Genomic DNA, 22,086 nt, shown 5'->3' on the forward strand with positions numbered 1-22,086 from the left:
GTATACATTTGTATTTGGATATATCCTAGTGCCCTCCATCCTCGATACTTCAGGGGTTACTAGCTTCCATTGGTCCTGTGAATATATATATATTATAACGACTGTGATAGTAACCCTGGGATATCGAGGATGTATATGTATATAAATGTAAGTAGACTTATTATGGTGTAGCGCGGAGTTGATTACTTTTCACCTAGTTGGAAGTTGCCCCTATTGGCTGACACGACTATGCTGGTCACATGACAGAAACGAAGACTATTATTGGTTCAGAAAATTTTCTTCAGCTCTCGGCCCAGATCTCAGAAACCTTCTCAGCCATACGCACGCATTTTTGCATCGATCCAAGAATGGAGTCCTTTCTCTCGTTTGCCATTGCTATGGAAGTTGTCTTTCATTGCATAAGCAAGGCTATTGCTCGCGGAAAGGTATGTATCCTAAGGTTTGTTCCTAGTCCAGACTAATTAATTCAGTTAATTTTAAGTTACTATTGACTGTCTTAACAAAAAATCACGGGATTAGCCACAAGTTATTACCACTGATGAGGTTTTCTCCAATGAATTTGTTAATTAATAATAATTGGGATTGAGAAAAAATATCTTTCTGGGGTGAAAATCCCAGAATTTGAGGTTTAATACTCTTTGAATCAGTCGGAAACTTAGTAAACGAGGCCGCGAGGCCATGGACAGACGATTAAATAAGATTAATTGGTAGCATGTTTGCATGAAGGACTACATGTACCTCAAGCTATCAAATGACCTTATATTCACTGAAGGTCACAAGGGTAAAACAGACGAACCCTTTTAGCATACCTCTATAGACGCTACATTTTCCGAAAATGGCGGGAAAACTAGGACGTCACTCATAAATTTTTGTCTCTTCCTTATATGGTAATTCAGTCCATCTGATAATCCTTACACTTTCAATTCCAAATCATTGACTTTCTACTGCAGCAAAATCCTACTTTCCCAACTTAGATGGTAATGTTAAATTCCTATCTTTTTCTTCTTTGAAACTATATATCTCTTCCCTAACCTATTTATACACGTTAATGTACTTAATTAAGCCTTCAGTGTTTGTTACCTTTTCCCTATAAATTTGGCACCAGAATATTTGTGGTAACTGTGGCAACATTTATGAAAATGCTAACCATTTCTTTCTTGAATGTCGATCAGAATTCTGCTACTGTCCGTGCTGATATGGCCCAAGTTTTTAATGACCTGAACATAAAAGTAGATTTAAATTTGTTACATTATGGAAATGAAAATTTGGGCAAGAACGGATATGAGAAGGAGAAGTCACACAGGGTTTTGGGCAAGTACGGCGCAAGAGTTTTTGTGTTTGTGCACTGACCATGACGCTGGTCGACCACTAATTTTCCTTTGATATCCGCCGCGCAGCCTTTGATGTAGCTTGTAGGTGGAGGGTTACCGTCTTTACTTTCTGAAGCGGGGGGCCGTCATTTCATGATCTGTCGTATTCTTTTTAACGAAAATTTAAGACATTTCTTCTAAATATTCCGTCCGTAAAGCAAGTACTAAACGGTGTGAAATTTTATTAACTTTACATTGGTGTTTCGTTTGACTCGATAAGACAAGTATTTGTTGAGAAAAATGATTTTTATTCCCGGTTCATAGGCGTCTCGCTTGGTGTTGTAAAGAGACAGTGACGAATCCTTCTCACTTATAAATCCTTGACTTGGGTTTGTAAGTTAATTGTTATTTATTTGAACTTGTTCAGTCATTTTTAAAGTCCAGCAGAATATTTGAACATAATTATTGTATATCTTGTTATTATGTAAATAATATGTTAAATTCAACTTATTTATACCTATGCCATCACTTGCAAATATTCCATTGGGATTTTCTTTTTCAATTTACACATGTATACATAATATTTTATCATTAGGAATACACATGTATACATAATATTTTATCATTAGGAATAAAAATTGATTACATCTTCATATTCATTGTCCAAAATTCCAAGAAACATATTAATTGGAGTAATAGGCACTTCTAAGTGATATTTTGTTCTTAAAAGGTATAAAAAAAAGGATGATAAAAATGATATTGTACATGACAGCATTCCCAAAACAGGTGCATTAAAGTTTCTCTTCCCTCTTTGCAAAACGTGCACCTGTCCGTCTCTCTCATTTTAACTTGCATTAATTTGGTATTTGTATATACTATTCTGTGAAGAACTTTAAATTGAAAATTTTGCAATATTGTGTCATCTGTAATATATCTTGGAATAAAGTAAAACTTAGACCAAGACTCTTTGGGAATATTGACATGTAACATATGTCCTGCCAGGAATCTTGACTCTTTTTTGGTACTTCTGTAACTTTTGTCTGTAAACATATATCGTATATAAAAAAATGTACCCTTTTCATGACTTTTTAAGTACTGAATATATATGTTTACATGGTTTCATGTCCAGTGGTGTATTTTTGTGTACAAAATATGTTTCCAAGATCTAGGTATTGCATTCAAAATTCCATAAAATTCATACAAAAGTAATCGTATGACAGAAATTCATTATTTTCAACAAGGTCTCCAATAAAATATACACATTTTTTACACCATTGTTTATATAATATTATATTGTTTTCAATTTTTATGTAATTATTATACCAGATTGGCTGAGATGCAACTTTGCCAGGGGTTGTGGGGAGTTCGTCACCACACAGATCTGCCCAAATGTTTATAATCTCTTTCCAGATAATACTCAGGGAATCGAAATTCTTAAAAGACCTTCTCTCTTCATTTTGAAAATTTTAACTGCTGTTATTTCCCTAATTTTAACTCCAGTTCATTTTCTAATTTATCCCTTTCACGCTTCTTGAATGTTGAGTAGGCAATAGTTTTTCCTCTAATCATTAATTTTAAAGTTTCCCAAAATAGTTGATCACTTATCGATAAAGATACATTGGTAATGTTTTCTTCTTCAAGATTAATAGCACATTGTTCAACAGTATCCCTAATACAATTTTTGACAAAATTTACATGTTCAGTATCATTTAGTAAACTGTTATTGAACTTCCATGTTCCTTTTCCTTTAGGCTGGTCAATGAATTTTATGATTAAAGAAATTGGCAGTGATCAGATCTATAACTTGTACCAATATCAGCTTTACATACAAAAGGAATTAAATCTGATGTAATTACAAAATAATCAAGCCTATAAGCTTGTTTTCTGTGGGGACCGTGCCATGTAAATAATTTTTTATCATATATCTACTAAATCAAATTTTTCAATTTCATTATTCCTATTTACATAATTTTTTGTGTCAGTTGTATAATTCTTTGGTACATTCCAGTCCCCTCCTGAAATTACAGATGTATTTTCATGAAGAAGAAGTTGATCTAATAGAAAATTATAGAATTCACTATCTGTTTCGTTGGGGCCATAGACTGCCACTAGTGTCAAATTTTTAATAATTGAGTTGTAGCCCGATATACTCTGGCCCTGACACCAGACTTAAACATTATGACAGATAGATGTCTGGTTTAGGGCCAGAGCGCTGTGCTATATCAAAAGGTGGAATAAGCCGACACTGTTTAGTATTGGGCCATGTCATCTCCGATTTAGACTGCTTACAAACTATTACCAACGAGAATCGCCACTTACCTTGGTCTTTTCAACAAATGAATAATTAATCTACTCATAGCCACCCATTTTATCATACATGCACGTTCTTTAGTGTCAACACAGTAGTTTCTTTCCGCAGCTTTAAATTTCCCTTGTTGTCGTCGCCATTTTTTCAAAGTATGCAAATCGCCTTTAATCTCTACTTATTACTATATTTGGCTAGATAAATTATTCATTTGTTGAATAAACTAAGGTTAGTGGTGCTTTTCGGTGGTCAGTCTGAACAGTGTCGGATTATTCCACGTTTTGATATAGCAGTGCGCTCTGGCCCTAAACCAGACATCTATCTGTCATAATGTCTTAGTCTGGTGTCAGGGCCAGAGTATCTCGGGCTATACAATACACTATAAAAATCTGAAATGACTTTTGATGGTGAATCAAATATTAAATTTTTTTCTTCATTGATGTGTAATTATATTATACATGTACTGTAGTATCAAAGTTGTCAAACTTCCCTATTAATACATGTAACTAGCTCAATAGAGACTTGATATTGGCCATATGAGCCTGTAAAGTGTGCTGGAATGAAGATCTAGAGCTATCATTCTTTCAAGGTCACAAGATATCAAACAGGTTAACATCTTCCAAAACGTTCTCAATAAATGAAAGGTTAAAAGTGTCATCAAGTACTCTTGATGAAACACTTTGTTTACTTGAATGACCTTGGCAAATACTTTCAAGGCCACATTGGTATATAATAAACACTCTTCCAATGTTTTGCTATTTTAATCTAATCAACAACTTGGGAGTGATCTCCCCTTGTCTATAAATCCACTATTTTGCCATTCTGTCATTACATGTACCAAGGTAGACTATCAATGATACTTGTGTATAAAACCTAGCTAGTGCTCCATGTATAGAGATTGATATAAGTACTGTATATTTTTGTTCTTACCTTGAAATTGTTTTTTAATTATGTATTTAAATGAAAATAAAGTAAGGTAAAGGTGTTTTTTACTTAAATAACCGTCAAATGACGTTTAAAGGCCCATTCCTAATAGGCTTTTAATTTTTAAAATGTAATTGTAAAATGAGATCAATAATTTTGTAGAGTCACAAAAGTTATTATCTTACAGTTAATGCTACTATCATCATCACCTTCTAAACATTAAATGTTCTCAAAACACTGATCATCTGATGTTTCCTGCCGTCGTCCTAATTACCGTGCGTTAGTTTGAATTGACTACATGTATCACTGCGCCAGACAACAAAACAGCGAAATGAATCGTCACTGTTAACAAAGATTACAGAGGGAATCATTTATCAGCTCACCTGGCCCGAAGGTGTCTGGTCCGTCCGTCCATCTGTCAACATTTTCCTTCAAATCGCTACTAGTCATAGAGTTCTGCATTGAATGTAACCAAATTTGACCCCCGGGGACAGGAGGGGCGGGGCCCAATAGGGAAAATAGAGGTAAATCCTTTAAATCATTACTAGTAATAGAGTTCTGCATAGAATGTAACCAAATTTGGCCAGAAACATCCTTACGGGAAGAGAACATAGTTTGTATAAATTTTGGCTCTGACCCCCTTGGAGCAGAAAGAATGGGTCCCAATAGGGAAATTAGAGGTAAATCTTTAAATTCCTTCAGAAAAGAAACAATGATCCTGTAATCAGAACATTACTAATTAGCATTAAAATAACCAGGTGACAGATACAGGCCCTCTGGGCCTCTTGTTTATCACTTTGCCAAAAATTGTGTCATATGAATCATCTCAAGCGGTCATTAGTGTCCGGTTTAATGGCTCAATAGATATTTTAAGGTCATCTGACCCAAAGGATATATAGTCATCATGCTTCATCGCCCGCCATCAATAAACTTTTTACATTTTGAACATAAGTTCTGTCAGTGCGATTTGGCTGAAACTTGCCTGAAATGATACTGACATGGTTCTGACAAAATGTTGTTATTTTTTGGGTTGATCTGAAATCCAAGATGGCCGCCACAGCCACCATGTTGAAGACACATTTTGAACTTCTCAAGTTCTATCTGTGCATGTGGTTTGACTGAAATGTATTGTTACATCTCTGGTTGATCTCAAATCGACCATGACACCAGATCTAATAATTTTCTTTATGACTACTGCCATGGTAGTCAGATGACCTTTAAGGTCCTTGGGCCTCTTGTTTTCTCTCTCTCTTTCTATATCTATACGTAATATTTTATTATATATATATATATATACATGTATATATACATAGTTATATAAAATTGGAAGAAAACAAAAATAATTATAACATGTCAGTGTCTGTCCTGTTTATCGAGGTACAGAATAAGAGAAAACTACTATTTTATCATCCCCGATAGTCCAGGGATTCCAATCACTTACGATCTCAACACCCCTGGACTATCTTATAGTGAAACTGAAGGCCACTGAGAGGAAGAAATCTGAACCAATCACAGGCTAACAAATATTTCCTTTGAAGACCACAGAGAGACTACCAGAAGTGAAGAGATCATAAGTGATCAGAACCCCTGGAGTATCAAGGGTGCTATATCATATATGGAGAGGAATGATTTTAGGATACTTTCATCTGTGAATATGAATGATATAGACATTCTACCCTCTGGGTCACAAATACAATGATAGAGAGATCTACCCTCTGGGTCACAAATACAATGCATTATTATATACACATTTAAAATATGACCCTAAGGTAGATTATCCCTGATTTCTCTATCCACTTAAAAAAGAGTCTTATTTTACTGATATCAATTAATTTTATTCAAGTAAACATACCTGATCTGTTTGTTCAACCAGATTTTTACTTGAATATCTGCAGAATATTGTGTATTATGTAAATTTATTTGTTTACTGAAATTTTGTCACTCTTGATCTTGTAGGCTGTGTCCTTCCGTGGCTTTAGCCTAGTTAGCCGGGTAGCGACATCGGTTGCTGTTGCGGCTAGCCAGCGTCTGTCTCTGTCGGAGGCCGTGGTAAGATGTTACATTTTAACGCTAAGTGTAGAATACATTATTTTCTCCTGTGAAAAATTGTGTTTTTAAGCTGTAATATTGTAACTAGAAAGATTTCTAGACAGATAATGTTGTCTTCATTAAAGCATAGGCAGGCTGGGTACGTACACTCTGTTTGATAAAGGATCTGGCAACAATCCATTAGGAGTGACCTTCTGGTGACCATCGAAATTGTCCAAATGTCCAGCTTCTAGAAACTGAGAAGTGACTTTTCAGTTTTCATTTATGTAACAGAGTGATTTTAAGAATCTGTGTTTAAATTAGATTGACTTGGCACCAATGTCATTTGATATTATTGTAAAGTAGGCGAAGAGTTGGACTCTTGTTTAAAATATATTATAAATAGTTCATTAGACTGTCAGAGACGTATATATAGGTAGTATATACACTATCTAAATCTCTGGCACTGTACTGTATCCATACATGAAGAATGATGGATATTCTGCACTCGGGATCACAATATATATATATATAACAGTAATACAATGCGATATACAAATAAGTACATGTAAATAATGTTTTTGGCCGTCGGGTAGATTATTCCTATCCTTCATATCCACTAAATAATCATAAATATATATATAAAGGATATCAGTTAACTACATGCACTTCTACATATCTGATCATTGTTTAGGCCAGATTCTAACTTGAATATCTACCAAATACTGTGCATTATGCACTTTTATTTGTTTACTGAAATGTAGCTTGTGTTTTTGCAGGTTGTGTACTTTGCTGCTACACTCGACTGCCGAGGGGAGGATAGCCTTAGCCTTGCAGATGTCGATGATGAGCCAGCCACACCACCCGCTCCCACCCCTGTGTCTGTCCGTAGGTCTGGCCGTGTGAGGAGGGCACCAGCCTGGCACAAGGATTACATCATGTGATGTACTGTAATATCCTTGTAAAGTCCATGGACTGATGTCGCTTGAGGAAGTGGTAACCCCTCAACAATCGTCCCAATCCCAATCCCTCACCCAAAAATCTATACACTGTTAATTAAACCACATGCACCGAGACCAGTGTGGGGTTGTTTGAGGTACATAAGGGTTTTGAGAAACTTGACAGACATACTCGTTGGAGTTTGCATAAAGGGTTTTTCAGGATAGAAATTCCAAGATGGCTTCCAGGGTCCACTTTCTGTTCTTAGATTTGGGTCTCCAATTTTGGTCTACATAGGTAAACGGGGTTTAAAGGGATGCGGAACAGCATTCCTATGTTTTTGGATACTGTGATAAACGAAGGCCTCTGACTGGTCAAAATTTATGAGTTGCGAGAAAAAGATAAAAATTGGTACTTAAAGGTTTTGAGGGACAATGAATACATGCAGTGATAAGACTGTGTAGTTGTTTGAGGTAGATGTGTAATGGTTCCCATTACAATCAGTACTTGTGTACAATGTTGGATTTGACTCAACTGAAGTGTACAGAAAGTAGTTAATAGGTTTTTTTTTTTTTTTTTGTCCCTGGCCCTAACAATACTCACTTTACCCAACCCATATACCCCAGCACAAACACAGCACACATTTAGTATTTAACATTCTAACCACTACTTTCTACATGTACACTCTCAGTTGACCTGTTCAAACAAATTTTAAATAATTGATTTGGTTTGTTTTATGTCTTATTAACAGCCAAGGTCATTTATGTACATGTACATGCCAGGGTCAAAGGTGGATCGAGAGAAAACCCCAGCCAGCGGCTACTACCTGGCAACTACCCTACATGGGATTTGAATTTTTTGCAAAAAAAAAAAATGAATGGCCCTAATTAATGGTCATTGGACAATCTTGGCACCAGTGAACTAGGAAAAGATTGGAATAAAAGACTTTCAAGATGGTGTCTTTTGCGCCCATCCTTGAAGTTCAAATTGTGTTTTAAAAAACACTTGGTTAGGATCACCATCCTTGAAGTTTAAAATGTGTTTAAAGAACACTTGGTTGGGACCATTTCAGGATCATTAGCTTAATTGCATTGATAGAACTTGAGAAGAAGTTCAAAGTTTGTTTATAAGATGGGGGTCAAAGCGGGCATCTTTGGTTTTTTAGATTAATTCCCAAAATAAAAACATATGTTCCAAACCAAGTCAGGATCATTTCATGCAAGTTTCAGCTAAATTGCACCAGTGGAAAATTGAGAAGTAGTTTAATATATTTTAGATATGGATGCTGTAGTGGCCATCTTGGATTTCTGATTGACCCGCAAAATAACAATACTTGGTCAGGACCATATAGGGATCATTTCACACAAGTTTCAGCTAAATTGCTCTTGTAGAACTTGAGAATTTCAAAATCCGTTTTCAATATGACGGAATTGGTGGCCATTTTGGGTCTCGGATAAAATTGAAGAATAATAACTTTGATAAGGACCATGTCAAATGATATCAGACAGGTTTTAGCTAATTACATTGGTAGAAGTTCAAAATGTGTTTAAAATTTAGTTTACAAACAGGGTATGACAAACAACGGATAAAGCATGATCTTTATCCTGACCATTGGGGTCAACCTAATAAATCATCATGTTAAATTATAGTAAATATTTTCCATTTGTCCTCCTACCCCCTCTCCCCTCCCAACCTCCCCCCTCCCCTCCCATGACAAACAACGGATAAAGCATGATCTTTATCCTGACCATTGGGGTCAACCTAATAAATTATCATGTTAAATTATAGTAAATATTTTCCATTAGCCCTTCTAAAACCTCTCCCCCACCCTCCCATGACAAACAACAGATAAAGTATGATCTTTATCCTGACCATTGGGGTCAACCTAATAAATTATCATGTTAAATTATAGTAAATATTTTCCATTAGCCCTTCTAAAACCTCTCCCCCCACCCTCCCATGACAAACAACGGATAAAGTATGATCTTTATCCTGACCATTGGGGTCAACCTAATAAATTATCATGTTAAATTATAGTAAATATTTTCCATTAGCCCTTCTAAAACCTCTCCCCCACCCTCCCATGACAAACAACAGATAAAGTATGATCTTTATCCTGACCATTGGGGTCAACCTAATAAATTATCATGTTAAATTATAGTAAATATTTTCCAATTGCCCTTCTACCCCCCCCCCCCCTCCCCCATTGCCACTGGTAATTCCACTCCTACCCAGAGCCATCTAAATCTTGGACGACAGGAAGAGACATTGTAGAATTAAATTGTATGTAAAAAAGAGGAATGAAAGGGAGTATAAAAGTGCCACATGTATTTAAATACATGAAGAAAGAAAGAAAGAAAGAAAGAAGGAGAGAAAGAGAGAAAGCGAGAGAGAGAGATAGAGAGAGAGAGAGAGTGAAAGAAAGGCAAAGGGAGAAAGAAAGAGAGAGAAAGAAAGGGAGAGAAAGAGAGAGAGAGAAAGAAAGAGAGAAAGAAAGACAGAGAAAGAAAGCATTTTGCGTTGAATGAAAGCCCCCCTGCGAGGGGACATCTGTTTATATTTAAAAGGCTGACCCCAAGGCCCCAACCTTGGCAGCCTTCAAATGTTCTGGGGTATTAAAATATGTTTTTATGAAAAAAAAAAAAAAAAAAAAAAAAAAAAAAACAAAAAAAAAAAAAAAAAAAACAAAAAAAAAAAAAAAAAAAAAAAAAAAAAAAAAAAAAAAAAAAAAAAAAAAAAAAAAAAAAAAAAAAAAAAAAAAAAAAAAAAAAACAAAAAAAAAAAAAAAAAAGTTTGTAAATAAAAAAAGACCATGTATCAAGATGTCATAGTTATTTCAAATCTTTGCATATTTTCAGGATACCATGAAGATAGTGACAACCATCAGGACAGTGACACCCGAGAGCAGACATTCCTGGATAGTGTGATTAGCAGAGCTTCATCAAAAATTAATGATGGGTGACCAGACTTGAAAACTCCATTTAACCTGGACAGTGGCAAACTTTAACATTGTCATCTATGGGAAATCATTTGGTTCTGCGGTCTCTATAGGATGACAACCGGATATGATGTTTTCGTCATTCAACGTCCCTGGACACCATTTGTCTAAACCCAATCTGCATATTTATGACTGGAAATCGAATGTTGAAGGTATTTTGCATGTAATTATACATACATTTAGTAGTTATTTTTAATATGGAGGCCTTCCTGTCTTGATAACGACAATGTACATTTGGGGGATTTTGGTAAAAAAGTTCACATTACACATATATTAATATAGTACATGAACCAATATCCTAGAAAGTGATAAATACAGAAGATGTGTTTGTCACAATTATGGCACAGGGGCTAGGGTCCTGGCAGAGGAGGATGGGGTTTGGGTTTAAAGAAGTCTGCTGACTTAGAATAGGATGTGTATTTCAATGATATTAATAAACTTCTCTGAATCCTTGTGATACACAATGATTAGGAGTTATCCAAACCTAATACATTATGTATTAGGCTTTAGGCATTATCTCTTTCTCTTTATCTGTATCTAAGATATCTTATGTATATAGTCATCAAATGGGTAGTGTTGTCTGGTTCTGTAAGACATCAAGTACAGTCTTATTTTTCTATCTTTAATGTTTAAGACCGGTCAGGAATAGATTATATGTTCAAGCTGTAGGTTGGTGGTTTTTATTGGGGTACTCTGGGTTCCCACAGCTTTAATGACCATGAAACCTTATTAATCTATATAAAACACTTTCTGTTTTTTGTGATCATTAATCAGCTACTTTCACTAATTCATTTTAGTCATTTAATCATTCATTTCTTCTATTTCAGCTGTGAAAATTGTATCTTTTAGGCCGACAAGTTTTAACAGCCTATTCCCAACTTGGAGACACCCCCAAGGGAAGTTAACTCATTTAATGAAAACACTAGACATGCCTTTCCATAAATGACCTGAGTATTAATTTGTGAGTAAAATTTGTCTTGTTATATATATATATATATTATGCTTATATACTTCTTTGGTTTCATTATCAGTGGTATTAATTTTTTCAAGTGAATATTTGAGTGAAATTGGAGTTTTCTCCCTTGCACTGTCTGTAGGTCTTGGGTGAAGGGACTGATTTAGAAGTCGGATGTGATTTGTGTAATGCTTTCACTGCCAGATCATGTAATTGACTAGTGTAAGATAAGTTTTATTTTATTTTCCAAAATCTTTTCCTTTGTAATAGCTAGGCACAGTTTTTAATTTTCTGACCAGCTTTTTGGGTTCAAATTTTGCTCTAGATTTGATCTTATCTGACCTTGGAATCCTTTAGAGGTTAATAACGTACCTTTTTTTACATCAGTTGGTATACATTTGTAATTTTGGAATCGGCTCATTCAGAAAATTCATATTTCATTAGTTGCACCATAATTTCTCTGTTTCATATCAGATATATATGACATAATATGTTATAACCATTTCTTTATGATATTGTTTTGTTTACTAAGTTGCTAAAATATTCAGTTCTGGATATTTTTTGATAGAAATTCCAAAAAAGTCGAGTGGGGATCGAGAATATGAGTTATCTTCCCCTGATCTTAAAGTTTAATTCAGTTGTTCACATTTCCGTCTAGTACACTACCTATATGTACTACAGTTATAAGTAAAAGTCAAAAGTCTAGGTACAAATTTTATTTTGATATTTAAATCTTCATTTTAAAATTGTTTCAATTCTCTACTATGACAACTGGAAGAGTTGTGGTAAAATCGAGAATTCCTTTTACAAGAAAAATATTTATTTTCAAAATATATCAAATATTTAAATCATTTAGGTCTGAAATTTTGGAAAAGGAAAGATAGGTTTAAGGATGTACTCCTCTGAGAAGTCAAAATTTTCTTGTATTAAACTTTTTTTCTCATGTGAATTTTTGGAAAGAGGAGTTCATACCATGAAAGAAAATGGAAGAAAAAACATATGTCCGTGTGCTCGTTTTTTGAGTTATTGTCACTCAAAGATACCAAAATGACAAAATAGTGGATTTTATTGAAATTTTCGCCGTTTTGACCACATACACTAGAATTTAAAGCCATAATTTCCTAATGAGGTGTTTGATATGTATGGATGTTTGTAGAATTTATTTTCCAGTAGTCTTCATTAAAAATATATCAGTTATGATAAATAAGAGTCAAATTTTTTTCTCAAAATAACAACATATGCTACCCCTAACCCTTAATTTTGAGCTCCAAAATGCACCATTTTCAGCCATTTTTGTCAAATTTAATACTTTATAGAAAAAGTTCTGGTATTAAACTTTTGTCAATAGTTTGCATATCAATAGGGAAAGGGGTGTTCTTTCTAAATCAGGCAGAAAAATGGGGTGTCCGTGTGCTTACTTTTTTGCCCCATTTAAATATATGTTATTTTTCAATATTTTTGACTAAAAAATAAAAGTGCTCAAATTACCATTAAATGTAAAAATAAAGTGACAAAAGTGTATCATTTCACACATTAATGTTCAATGTTTTAATTAACATGAACCCAGTGAAGATTAACAGCAAAAATTAACTCGATACAGCTGAAAATGCTGACGCGGTGATGATTTAAGTAAAAACAATTTAAGTAAAAAATGGGAAAACGATGGCTCTTTTCAAAGCCAAAAAAGACACAATTTCAAAATGGCCGCCAAATGGGCCATTTCTAAAAATCGCTGTGTAAAAAAATCTACTAAAAATAGAAATGTAATTTTTTGATAAAATTTGCTACAGACCACATGCTACAGCAGATATTGATAAATCGTATTTGAAAATCTCATAACGTTTTTGATCTATGTCGAAACGAGACTTTAACGGGACTGAAACCACAGAAGAATATAGGTTTAAGTGAAGTATTTGAGGGAAATAAAAAGATGTACATTTTAACATTAAAAATAAACAATGCATTGGATGATTTTATAAGCTCACTTGACTTCTTCTTCATAACAGCTGGTCGGAACTTCTCAAAATTTGGCTGGTAGCATCCTTATGGGTTACTTGTACAAATGGTTGGGCTGCAACTTCTTAGCGTTAAATAACTCATAGTCATATGTTCTTGATAGCATCTTTATATGGTGAAGATTCAATGTTAAACAAATTATGGGGTCAATTTTTTCCACATTTGTGTATTACATGTACTTAAAAAAAAAACCCAGATGAGCAATACAGGGCCTTTGGGCCTCTTGCTTATTATATCATATGTTTTCAACCATACTATTGATATCACTATTTTAACCCGAATAACAGCTCCAGCATCTGGGCGTTTTTGTTCCATCAGGATAGCCACAACCATCTGGATATCATCAGGATAGTGACAACCATCAGATGGAAGACATTCCAGGAAAGTGATCAGCAGCTGCAATTCCATTCAGGTACATTTACTATTAAGCTCAAATGAAAAGTTTGAATTTGAATTGTAAAATTAAACTGCAGTTTTATTGCTCATGTGCATTTTGCCCACCATCATCAGATGGTGAACTGTTCAAATGGCCTTATATCTGTGGTCCAGTGTGTCCAAATGTTCTTTTGTCCATTAAGGTTTATTACCCTGTTTAAGCTAGTGATATTTTGTATGCCTATATATCCCTTCTTAGGCATCCTTGAATATAACCAAGTTTGTGAAAAAATTATATGCGATCAGGCTTAACATTAGATATTATTGTTACTTGAGTCTCTATAGAAATGTAAATAAAATAATTTTGACTGTTTAAGAATTGTTACAAATATACAAATCCTCAGAAACTATTGACCGGTCAGTAGTGTGACTGTTGACCAGCAAGGAACATTTGTATGTGCTTAGTTCTTATCATAGTCATAACCAATTGTTGAAATCATAAACACTGGCGAGCTGGACCCAGATATTCTCTCAACGAAAATCTTTCTCGCCAGAAGGTGTGATTAGTTTAAGATTGTGGTTCAGATAACAAAACATTTGTTTCATGCCTTATCAGTCAACAGTCAAAACTATTTCCCCCTCGGTGTTGGGACCAACCCCTTGAGGGGAAAAAGAGTTTTGACTGTTGACTGATAAGGCATAACACAACTGTATACTGTTTACTCGAAGATCGTTGTGTTGTTTGTAAATTTTGGCAAAATAAACAAAAATATTGTACATATCAGTTTAGTAAGTCCACAGGATTCGGTACATGTTATCTTTACTAGTCAGTAGTGTTAATAGCATGTACTAGGAATGCTAGTTTGACCAGTTTCCACTTTACAATGACATACACATCAAGTCCTCTTTAACCAAAATTGGCCTTAAACATCCTTGGGGAAGGGGAGAGGTGAGGCAATTGGTAACTCCTTTAAATCGCTACTAGTAAATGAGTTCTACAGATGGTTTTCCGAAGGACCAAGCTGAGCTTATGTGATACCCCGGTGTCCAGTGTCCAGCCATCAACAATTGACTTCTAACAAATGACTGTGTATGGTTTGGGCCCTGTTTGGCCCCCAAATCTGTCGGTTTTACAAAACTGTTATTAAGAACATGTATTTTAAATGGTTGTATTCAAACTATGTAGTACATCTATGATTTAAAGGCCCACTACCTTTCCGAAACAAAAAAAATAATATTCTTAAAAACAACAATAACATCAGAAAATGTATATTGATGGCCTAAGATGAGGTTACAAAGCAAAAAAAATGCAAGATTCCTTTCATAAGCTATGTTAACAGTGAAGATTCATTTCGCTGTTTTGCCTTCTGGCACAGTGATAGGCAACTAAGATGAGGTAATTAGGATGACAGCGGGAAATATAAGACAACAAAAAATATGAAAATAAATATTCCCATTTTAAAAGTTAAAAGCCGTTTCGGAAAGGTAGTGGGCCTTTATTTGTAATGAAAGTTTTCTGATTTTGCAGGTTTAGCTGCCATGGTTTACATAAATAAGGAAAATGGGGAAATTTTGACAATTTTGATAATTTTGTGCTAGGTTTTTGTCTAAGAAATCATCCTTGAAGAAAATTAATATCTACTGAAAATATGTATGTATTTCTGATACATCTTTTGAAGTAATATAAAGTTTACTCTAACACATGATCTATGTTTTTTTAGTAAGAGGGTTAAATACAAAAGGGTAGTGCTAATGTTGGTGTGTAAATTTATCATTGTTTTATGGCTGTCGCTGCTGCTGGTTGAATTAATCAATATTGTCTGCTTCAAAGCATGTACTTTGTCACTATATATGTTAATGTTTGTGTCTTAAGATGTCACTTTAAGTCACAAGGCCACATGTATTCTCTCAAGCAAAGATGACATTGCTACTTCTTCTGTTAGACAGGGAACCCCTCTTACCTATTGATGCCTCTTCTTGTGACGTATGAAATTCTCTCATCGAATAAATGTTGTGTTGTCATTTTTGCCTCTTTATTTTCCACTTAGATTGGCCATTAGGTTTGACTTGTGACTAAAGCTTTGGTCACAGGTGCCACAATGATTATTCAGTCGGGCTCTGTGATGGCAGTTCAATTTTCTGAAGAACGGAAGTTCAAAGATAATCACATAGTCATTTCATTGTTTTTGTCATCAACAGTGGCGTACCACTCAGAAAGCGTCCACATGAACTAGGGTGTACCGATTTAGGGTGGGATTACTGTTCTAGACGGAAAGAAAGAAAATGAGTAATCTGTCCCCGCAATTATCGGCAACCTTTCCGACTTATAGTTCATGTGGACACTTTAAGGGTAGTGCTGCACTGTAGGTAACAACTGCATTGAATTGATTGTGCGATTGCAGAAGAGCTTTCGCCCTTCAATAAAAAATTGAACCGCCATCAGAAAAAGCCCACCTCGATCATCATTGTCACAGCGATAATCCAAGCAGTCTTATTGATGGCCATTTCATTTGATTGAAGAATGGTTCTATGACAATCACAGGCAATTTCACCGCTTTTGTCACTAACAGCGATGCTCCACTCCAAAAGGATAAACAAAAACTAGAGTGTACCGGTTTAGGGCGGGGTTGCTTTTCTTGACGGAAAGACAGAAAATAAGTAATCCGTCCCCGTAATTATCGGCAACCTTTCCGACTTATAGTTAACGTGGAAACTTAAATGGGTAGTGCTGTGCTGTTGGGGACAACTGCATTGATTTGACTGTGCGATTGTTGTAGAACCTTTGTCCTTCAATCAGAAAATGGAACTGTCATCACAAAAAGCCTGCCTGGATTACCAATGGGGCACCTGTGACCAAAGTCCACAAATCAAAGCTGGTAAGTTGGCATGAGTCGGCTTCCAGTGCCAAATGAAGCAGAAAATTCATATGCAAAAACTGCAACAACACATAATCGATAAGATAAGTATCTACTGAACAAGAAGATGGTTATCAGATGGCGAAGAAGACAAGCCTGTAGCAACAGAATACACATGCAGACTCGAGGGAAGAAGAAATAGCCAACAAGAATCCTTTGATACCAAAATCAGGTAGGCCAGATCTTGCTTAGGAGGAGGAAAGGGTTAGGAAATATGAAAAATGCTCCAGCATAAGGACCTCTTTTGGTGACCTGTGAGGCTCTTGACTAAGTTTCAGTTTGGTGACACTTGCTGGCAATCAAATAAATATCTTTTTCCCAAAACCAGAACAGACGCTTGTGGTGATGAGCAGACATCATTCACTAAAAATTGCCATGAAAAGTTGTATTTGAATTTTTAAATTAAACTGCAGTTCTTTCCGGAAAACACCTTTCGGGTAAACCAACAAAATGTTATAAAGAATCATGATGATGTTAAATTATTTTCCATTTGCAATTAGGTCTTGAATATTGGAAAGAGGAAGGAAAGGTTTTAGTGAAATATTTAAAAAACAAACCTTTTGACAAGATTAACTATATCAGTAAACAATGGATTGGTTGGTTTTATTGATTTTGAATTATAATTATTGCTATGGCTATGGACAATCATTTAGAGGAGAAAAATGCTAGATTTTGAAAATTTCAAGAGGCCCAATGGCCTTGCTATATTTGATAAGGCTGGTTATAATTACCAAGAACCTGAATTAACAAACCTTCAGATGTGAGATCTTTTGTTAATACTGTAATAATAATGATTTTCCAAATTATTAAAATTTTGATTTATTTGTTTTATAAAATAGAGACAACCACCAGGATAGAGACACCCACCAGGATAGAGACACCCACCAGGATAGAGACACCCACCAAGATAGAGACAACTACCAAGATAGAGACAACTACCAGCTCCATTCAGGTAATAATAATAGTCTTTATTTCCTCAAAACAGCAAAACAACAACTCATGATTATAATGTTTATATAATAATGACATAATATGTAAAATTAAAATCATGAGAAAAATATGTTGCAAAACAATTTGCAATTGTTATTAAACATGTAGTTTTAAGTACATCTTTTGTATATAACATTCAGTCAGATTGTAGTTTTAATGACAAATGACTATTCAAGTACTTGGTGAATAAATAACTTTGTTAGTAATAGACATTTACAATCTATTAGGTTAGTTTTTGTAGACAGAGAACATATTGTAAATATTTATAACACAGACAATTCTAAAATCTTCTAAATCTTTCTCCTGTAATCATTTACTGTAAAACTCCCATGAAAAGTTATATTGGAAAATTAAACTGCAGTTTTTATATAGGGATCTGAATTTTCTCTTCACATGGTAAAGGGAGAGACTTAATGGTTTTCCTGAGGTGGTGTTGATTTTTGTGTTTCTTCAGATCTATTTTTCATTTTCTACACCTACATCAATTATTTCGTTTCAGTAGATATGTATTTATTTACACACATTTAGCTTGAAACTATTTTGTCTCTTTAAATTCACTTTCAAAATTTGATTGGCCAATTCGAAAGGTCACCAGAACATGACCCTAATGGGATGTTGTCAGATCCTTTGTCAAATGGAGGGATAATAAGGCAATTAAGGAAAGTATTTTCTTGTAGCTTTTTAGTCAAATCATTCCTATTTACCATTATTTAAAAAAAACTCACCTTATATTGAAATTTTATTAATACTTTGTCAAGTTAGGAAAAAGAGATCCAGAGTATCTGTATCGCTGCATTTCAAAGATTTTAGTTGTTTGGTTGGCTGATAAGATCTATGTCCTATCCACAGCCAGGTTCAAGCCTCTCGTGTAAATAATCATATCAATATTACAAAAGATAAAATTCTAAAGTTTTTCTCTGCTTTTATTTTCCAATTTCGAACTAGGTGTACTGGTAGTAGTGTTTTCCAAATAATTCAGAATTTTAAATTATAATAATTATGAAATGTTTGTTAATGTTATGTTTTAGCCAAGAGGAACAAGTAGGATCATTTTTAGCTCTTGCATTAACCAGTATACTTTTGAAAATAATTCTTATAACCTTCCAAATGCCCTTCATAATCTATGTTATGCAAAATTTATTTTTTAGTAAAGATAGCCATTGGAGTAAACAAACTATCTGATATCATGCCGTTTTCTGTGTAATTTGTTTTCCAAATTCGTTTTAAAGTATTCAATTGAAGAATATAGAAAAGTTAAGTTCTTTAATCATTATACTAACGCTACCAGACATTGACGAAAAACCTCCCAAATGACAGGACGCCAACGACTAGACAGGACTGACATGGGAGGCGCGTACGAACTGACCCTATTATTAAAACTACTAATTCACATTCTCACTCAAAGGACTTCTCTCCTATATTCTTTAGTTAATAATATTCCCATAAATTCAAAATTGTTTATCTTCTTTAGTTAATAATATTACCAAAAATTCAAAATTGTATTATTTAATGAATAATCTGAAGTTTGATAAGATACACTAAGTTAATTGAAAACAAATAAAATTAGTTGAAAATATTGGAATTAAATTTTTAAATTTTATTCTTCTACAAATACGGCTTGAGCTATTATGACCATCTGTTTTGTAGGCCAGAATATAACTTTGCTTTTAAAACAAAAATAAAATTTTCCAAGAAATTTATGATAATATATTATCCTTGAATAATTAAAATGATGGAAATTTTGACACAAGACCAAGTAAGGATTATAACATTATGTCATTGATAACGATTTTCAATAAGGAGTTATCTTATTTAACTTCTAAATATCACTTAAATGTCAATATCTTTAATCCTAAATTAAATAACATTATTTGATCTATATATTGTGAACAAAATTTTGCAAAGTTAGATTATAGAGGTTACGGTAATTGTAACTGTTATTTTGAAATAAGAACAAATTTGATTTATACGAGTTGTCTCCCTTCTCATGAAGCTGCCATCTTAAGGAATTATCTTTATTTGTTTTCAATTTTCTTTAGAGGGAGACAGCATCATGGTAGTTTAATGTATATGAGCGATGAGTGAGAATTATGAGGCAGGTTCCATACAGTACTAGAACAGTATTTGTAATAGGAATTTCAGTGGTACATTTCTCTGGGTCTCTTTCATAATTTAACTGTTTTGTACAATTGGTACTGTCTCCACAATATTTTTGTACAAAATCTAAATGCTATAAATTACAAAATATTTTGTTGATCTACTGTCTCTTATTCCATGAAGCTTATTATTTTTTTTCAAAATTTCAACATTTTATTACTTGTTTCCTATTTCTATCAAGTACAAATCGTTTCCAGTCACAGCGTTAATCAAAGAGGTTTTGTGATTTTTGTGTCTCTATTTGTAGCAAGTGAAATCATAACCTATTGGGATTTAATTTTTACATTTCTATGAAGTTAAAAGTATTTTTAATTTTAAGCAAGAAAAGCTGACAGAAAAAAATAACAAATTTTGTATCTTGACGTGTATTTTCATGATTGTTTTAGAAACGGCTATTTGTTTTCTTTTGAACTGCAAATTTTTCTGTGAAGAGCTGAATCTGTGAAATTTGTCACCTTGCATATAGTGGAGAGGGAATCGCTATTATATAAATTTGAAGTCTTTTTGTTTTGGAGTTTTTAAGTTACAAAAAATTAAACAAGCTTAGTCTTCCATAATAATATTTCGGTATAAAATGAAATTCGTCTTTAATGCTACCACCACAGTTCGCAACATATTTGTATTTGATTCATACAATGTAATTGCTCAAAATCAAGCACACTACCGTATTCTTTTTATTCCATTTCCAACTTTGATATGAACTTCTATTTCCAGAAATCTATATTAGAAATAAAGTTAGTCGTAAGGAAAAATTGCATTTTTCACCAGAGCATCCTTAAAAACTTGTAGATATTATCAAATCATGGTAAGATTAGAATGGCAGTGGTCTGACGTCTGTTGGAAATCGGTTGTTGTTAAAAACATACGGACACATGGTTAATTTGTGGACTTCTACAAACTCCAGATTGATATGTACATGTATGATGTTATATTTAGTTCTAGATAAACAGTCAAGAAATTTCGTTTTGTTATAATTTAATTATAATGAGTCTGGTAGATGTATGCATTAGGCACATGCAGTTTGTGCATTTGTAGGGTTCATGCCATCGACCTATACATTTTATTATTTCTTCAGAATCTTTGTTTTATATGAATGTAATGTGCTAGTGATCAAGTTCAATTTCAAACAATTTATTTATATATTTCCTATATAGGTCTTCTCCCTATTCAGTTTTGTTAGGTCGAAGTCTCAGGTGACCTATTCTAATCGCCTTTTGTCCGTCGTCGTGCGTCGTATGTCCGTAAACAATTTACATTTCCGACTTCTCCTCCAAAACTGCTAAAGCAATTTCAATGAAATTTTGCACAAACCTTCTAAGGCATAAGGCCAATCAAAATTGTGAATTATATGGTCCTCACCCCCCAGGGGGCTGTGGGAGGGGCCAGAAGGGGTCAAATAGGCTAAAACTTCAAAAATCTTCTTCTCTACTCACAGATGTGGTAGAATCAAATACTCTTCATAGATAGAAAGGTCTTTAGGTCCTTTACAAAAATTGTGAATTATATGACCCTTGGGTCTCACGTTTCCACCCTGGGGAGGGGGTTAAGTTTACTATAGTTTATATTGGGAAAACACATTTTTGCGCATTATTTGGTCATTTGTGATAGGAAATCTGTCAAATTTTGTCAGAATTATCAGTATGAGATGGCCATTTAATCCTATTAACAAATTTTCTATGACTGACCCCCAGGGGCCTTAGGGGTGGGGTCAAAAGGGGTCAAATAGGCTAAAACTTCAAAAATCTTCTGAAATTCTGGAAATGGTAGAATCGAATACTTTTCATAAATAGAAAGGTCTTATGGTCCTTTACAAAAATTGTGAATTATATGACCCTGGGGTCTCAAGTTTCCCCCTGGGGAGGGGGTCAAGTTTACTATAGTTTATTTAGGGAAAACACAGTTATGAGCATTTTTTGCTCAATTTTCGTTGGAAACGAGTCATTGGTTAGAATTATTAGCCTGAGATAGCATTTTAATATCGGATCCACATTGGTCCTGGCCGACCCCCTGGGGGCAGAGGGGCGGGGCTAAAAAAGGTTTATTTTTAATTTTTAAATAGGCTAAAACTTCAAAAATCTTCTTTTGAAATTCTGGAAATGGTAGAGTCAAATACTTTTCATAAATAGAAAGGTCTTAAGATCCTTTACAAAAATTGTGAATTATATGACCTTTGG

General features: G+C 34.1%; 1 protein-coding gene across 2 annotated transcripts; it reads left to right on the forward strand.

Moving 5' to 3' along the window:
- The first annotated feature begins 195 nt into the window (after window positions 1-195).
- LOC138336901 (uncharacterized) lies at window positions 196-16,190 on the forward strand. 2 transcript variants are annotated; one of them, XM_069286518.1, is made up of 6 exons: window positions 196-425; window positions 6,496-6,588; window positions 7,347-10,656; window positions 11,332-11,465; window positions 13,763-13,887; window positions 15,794-16,190. In XM_069286518.1, the coding sequence occupies exons 1-3, from the start codon at window positions 240-242 to the stop codon at window positions 7,509-7,511; spliced, it is 444 nt and encodes a 147-aa protein (XP_069142619.1). In that variant the 5' UTR covers window positions 196-239; the 3' UTR covers window positions 7,512-10,656; window positions 11,332-11,465; window positions 13,763-13,887; window positions 15,794-16,190. The 2 variants fall into 2 exon arrangements, with proteins under 2 accessions (XP_069142619.1, XP_069142618.1); XM_069286517.1 differs by having other exon boundaries at window positions 13,794-13,887.
- The last annotated feature ends 5,896 nt before the right edge of the window (window positions 16,191-22,086 follow it).

The sequence above is a fragment of the Argopecten irradians genome, chromosome 12 (assembly GCF_041381155.1).
Source record: "Argopecten irradians isolate NY chromosome 12, Ai_NY, whole genome shotgun sequence".
Lineage (NCBI taxonomy): Eukaryota > Metazoa > Mollusca > Bivalvia > Pectinida > Pectinidae > Argopecten > Argopecten irradians.

Coding starts and splice junctions, on each gene's coding strand:
- LOC138336901 (XM_069286518.1), top strand. CDS start 240: ATGACAGAAACGAAGACTATTATTGGTTCAGAAAATTTTCTTCAGCTC. Junction 426..6,495: donor AGGCTATTGCTCGCGGAAAG/GTATGTATCCTA, acceptor TTGATCTTGTAG/GCTGTGTCCTTCCGTGGCTT. Junction 6,589..7,346: donor TGTCTCTGTCGGAGGCCGTG/GTAAGATGTTAC, acceptor GTGTTTTTGCAG/GTTGTGTACTTTGCTGCTAC.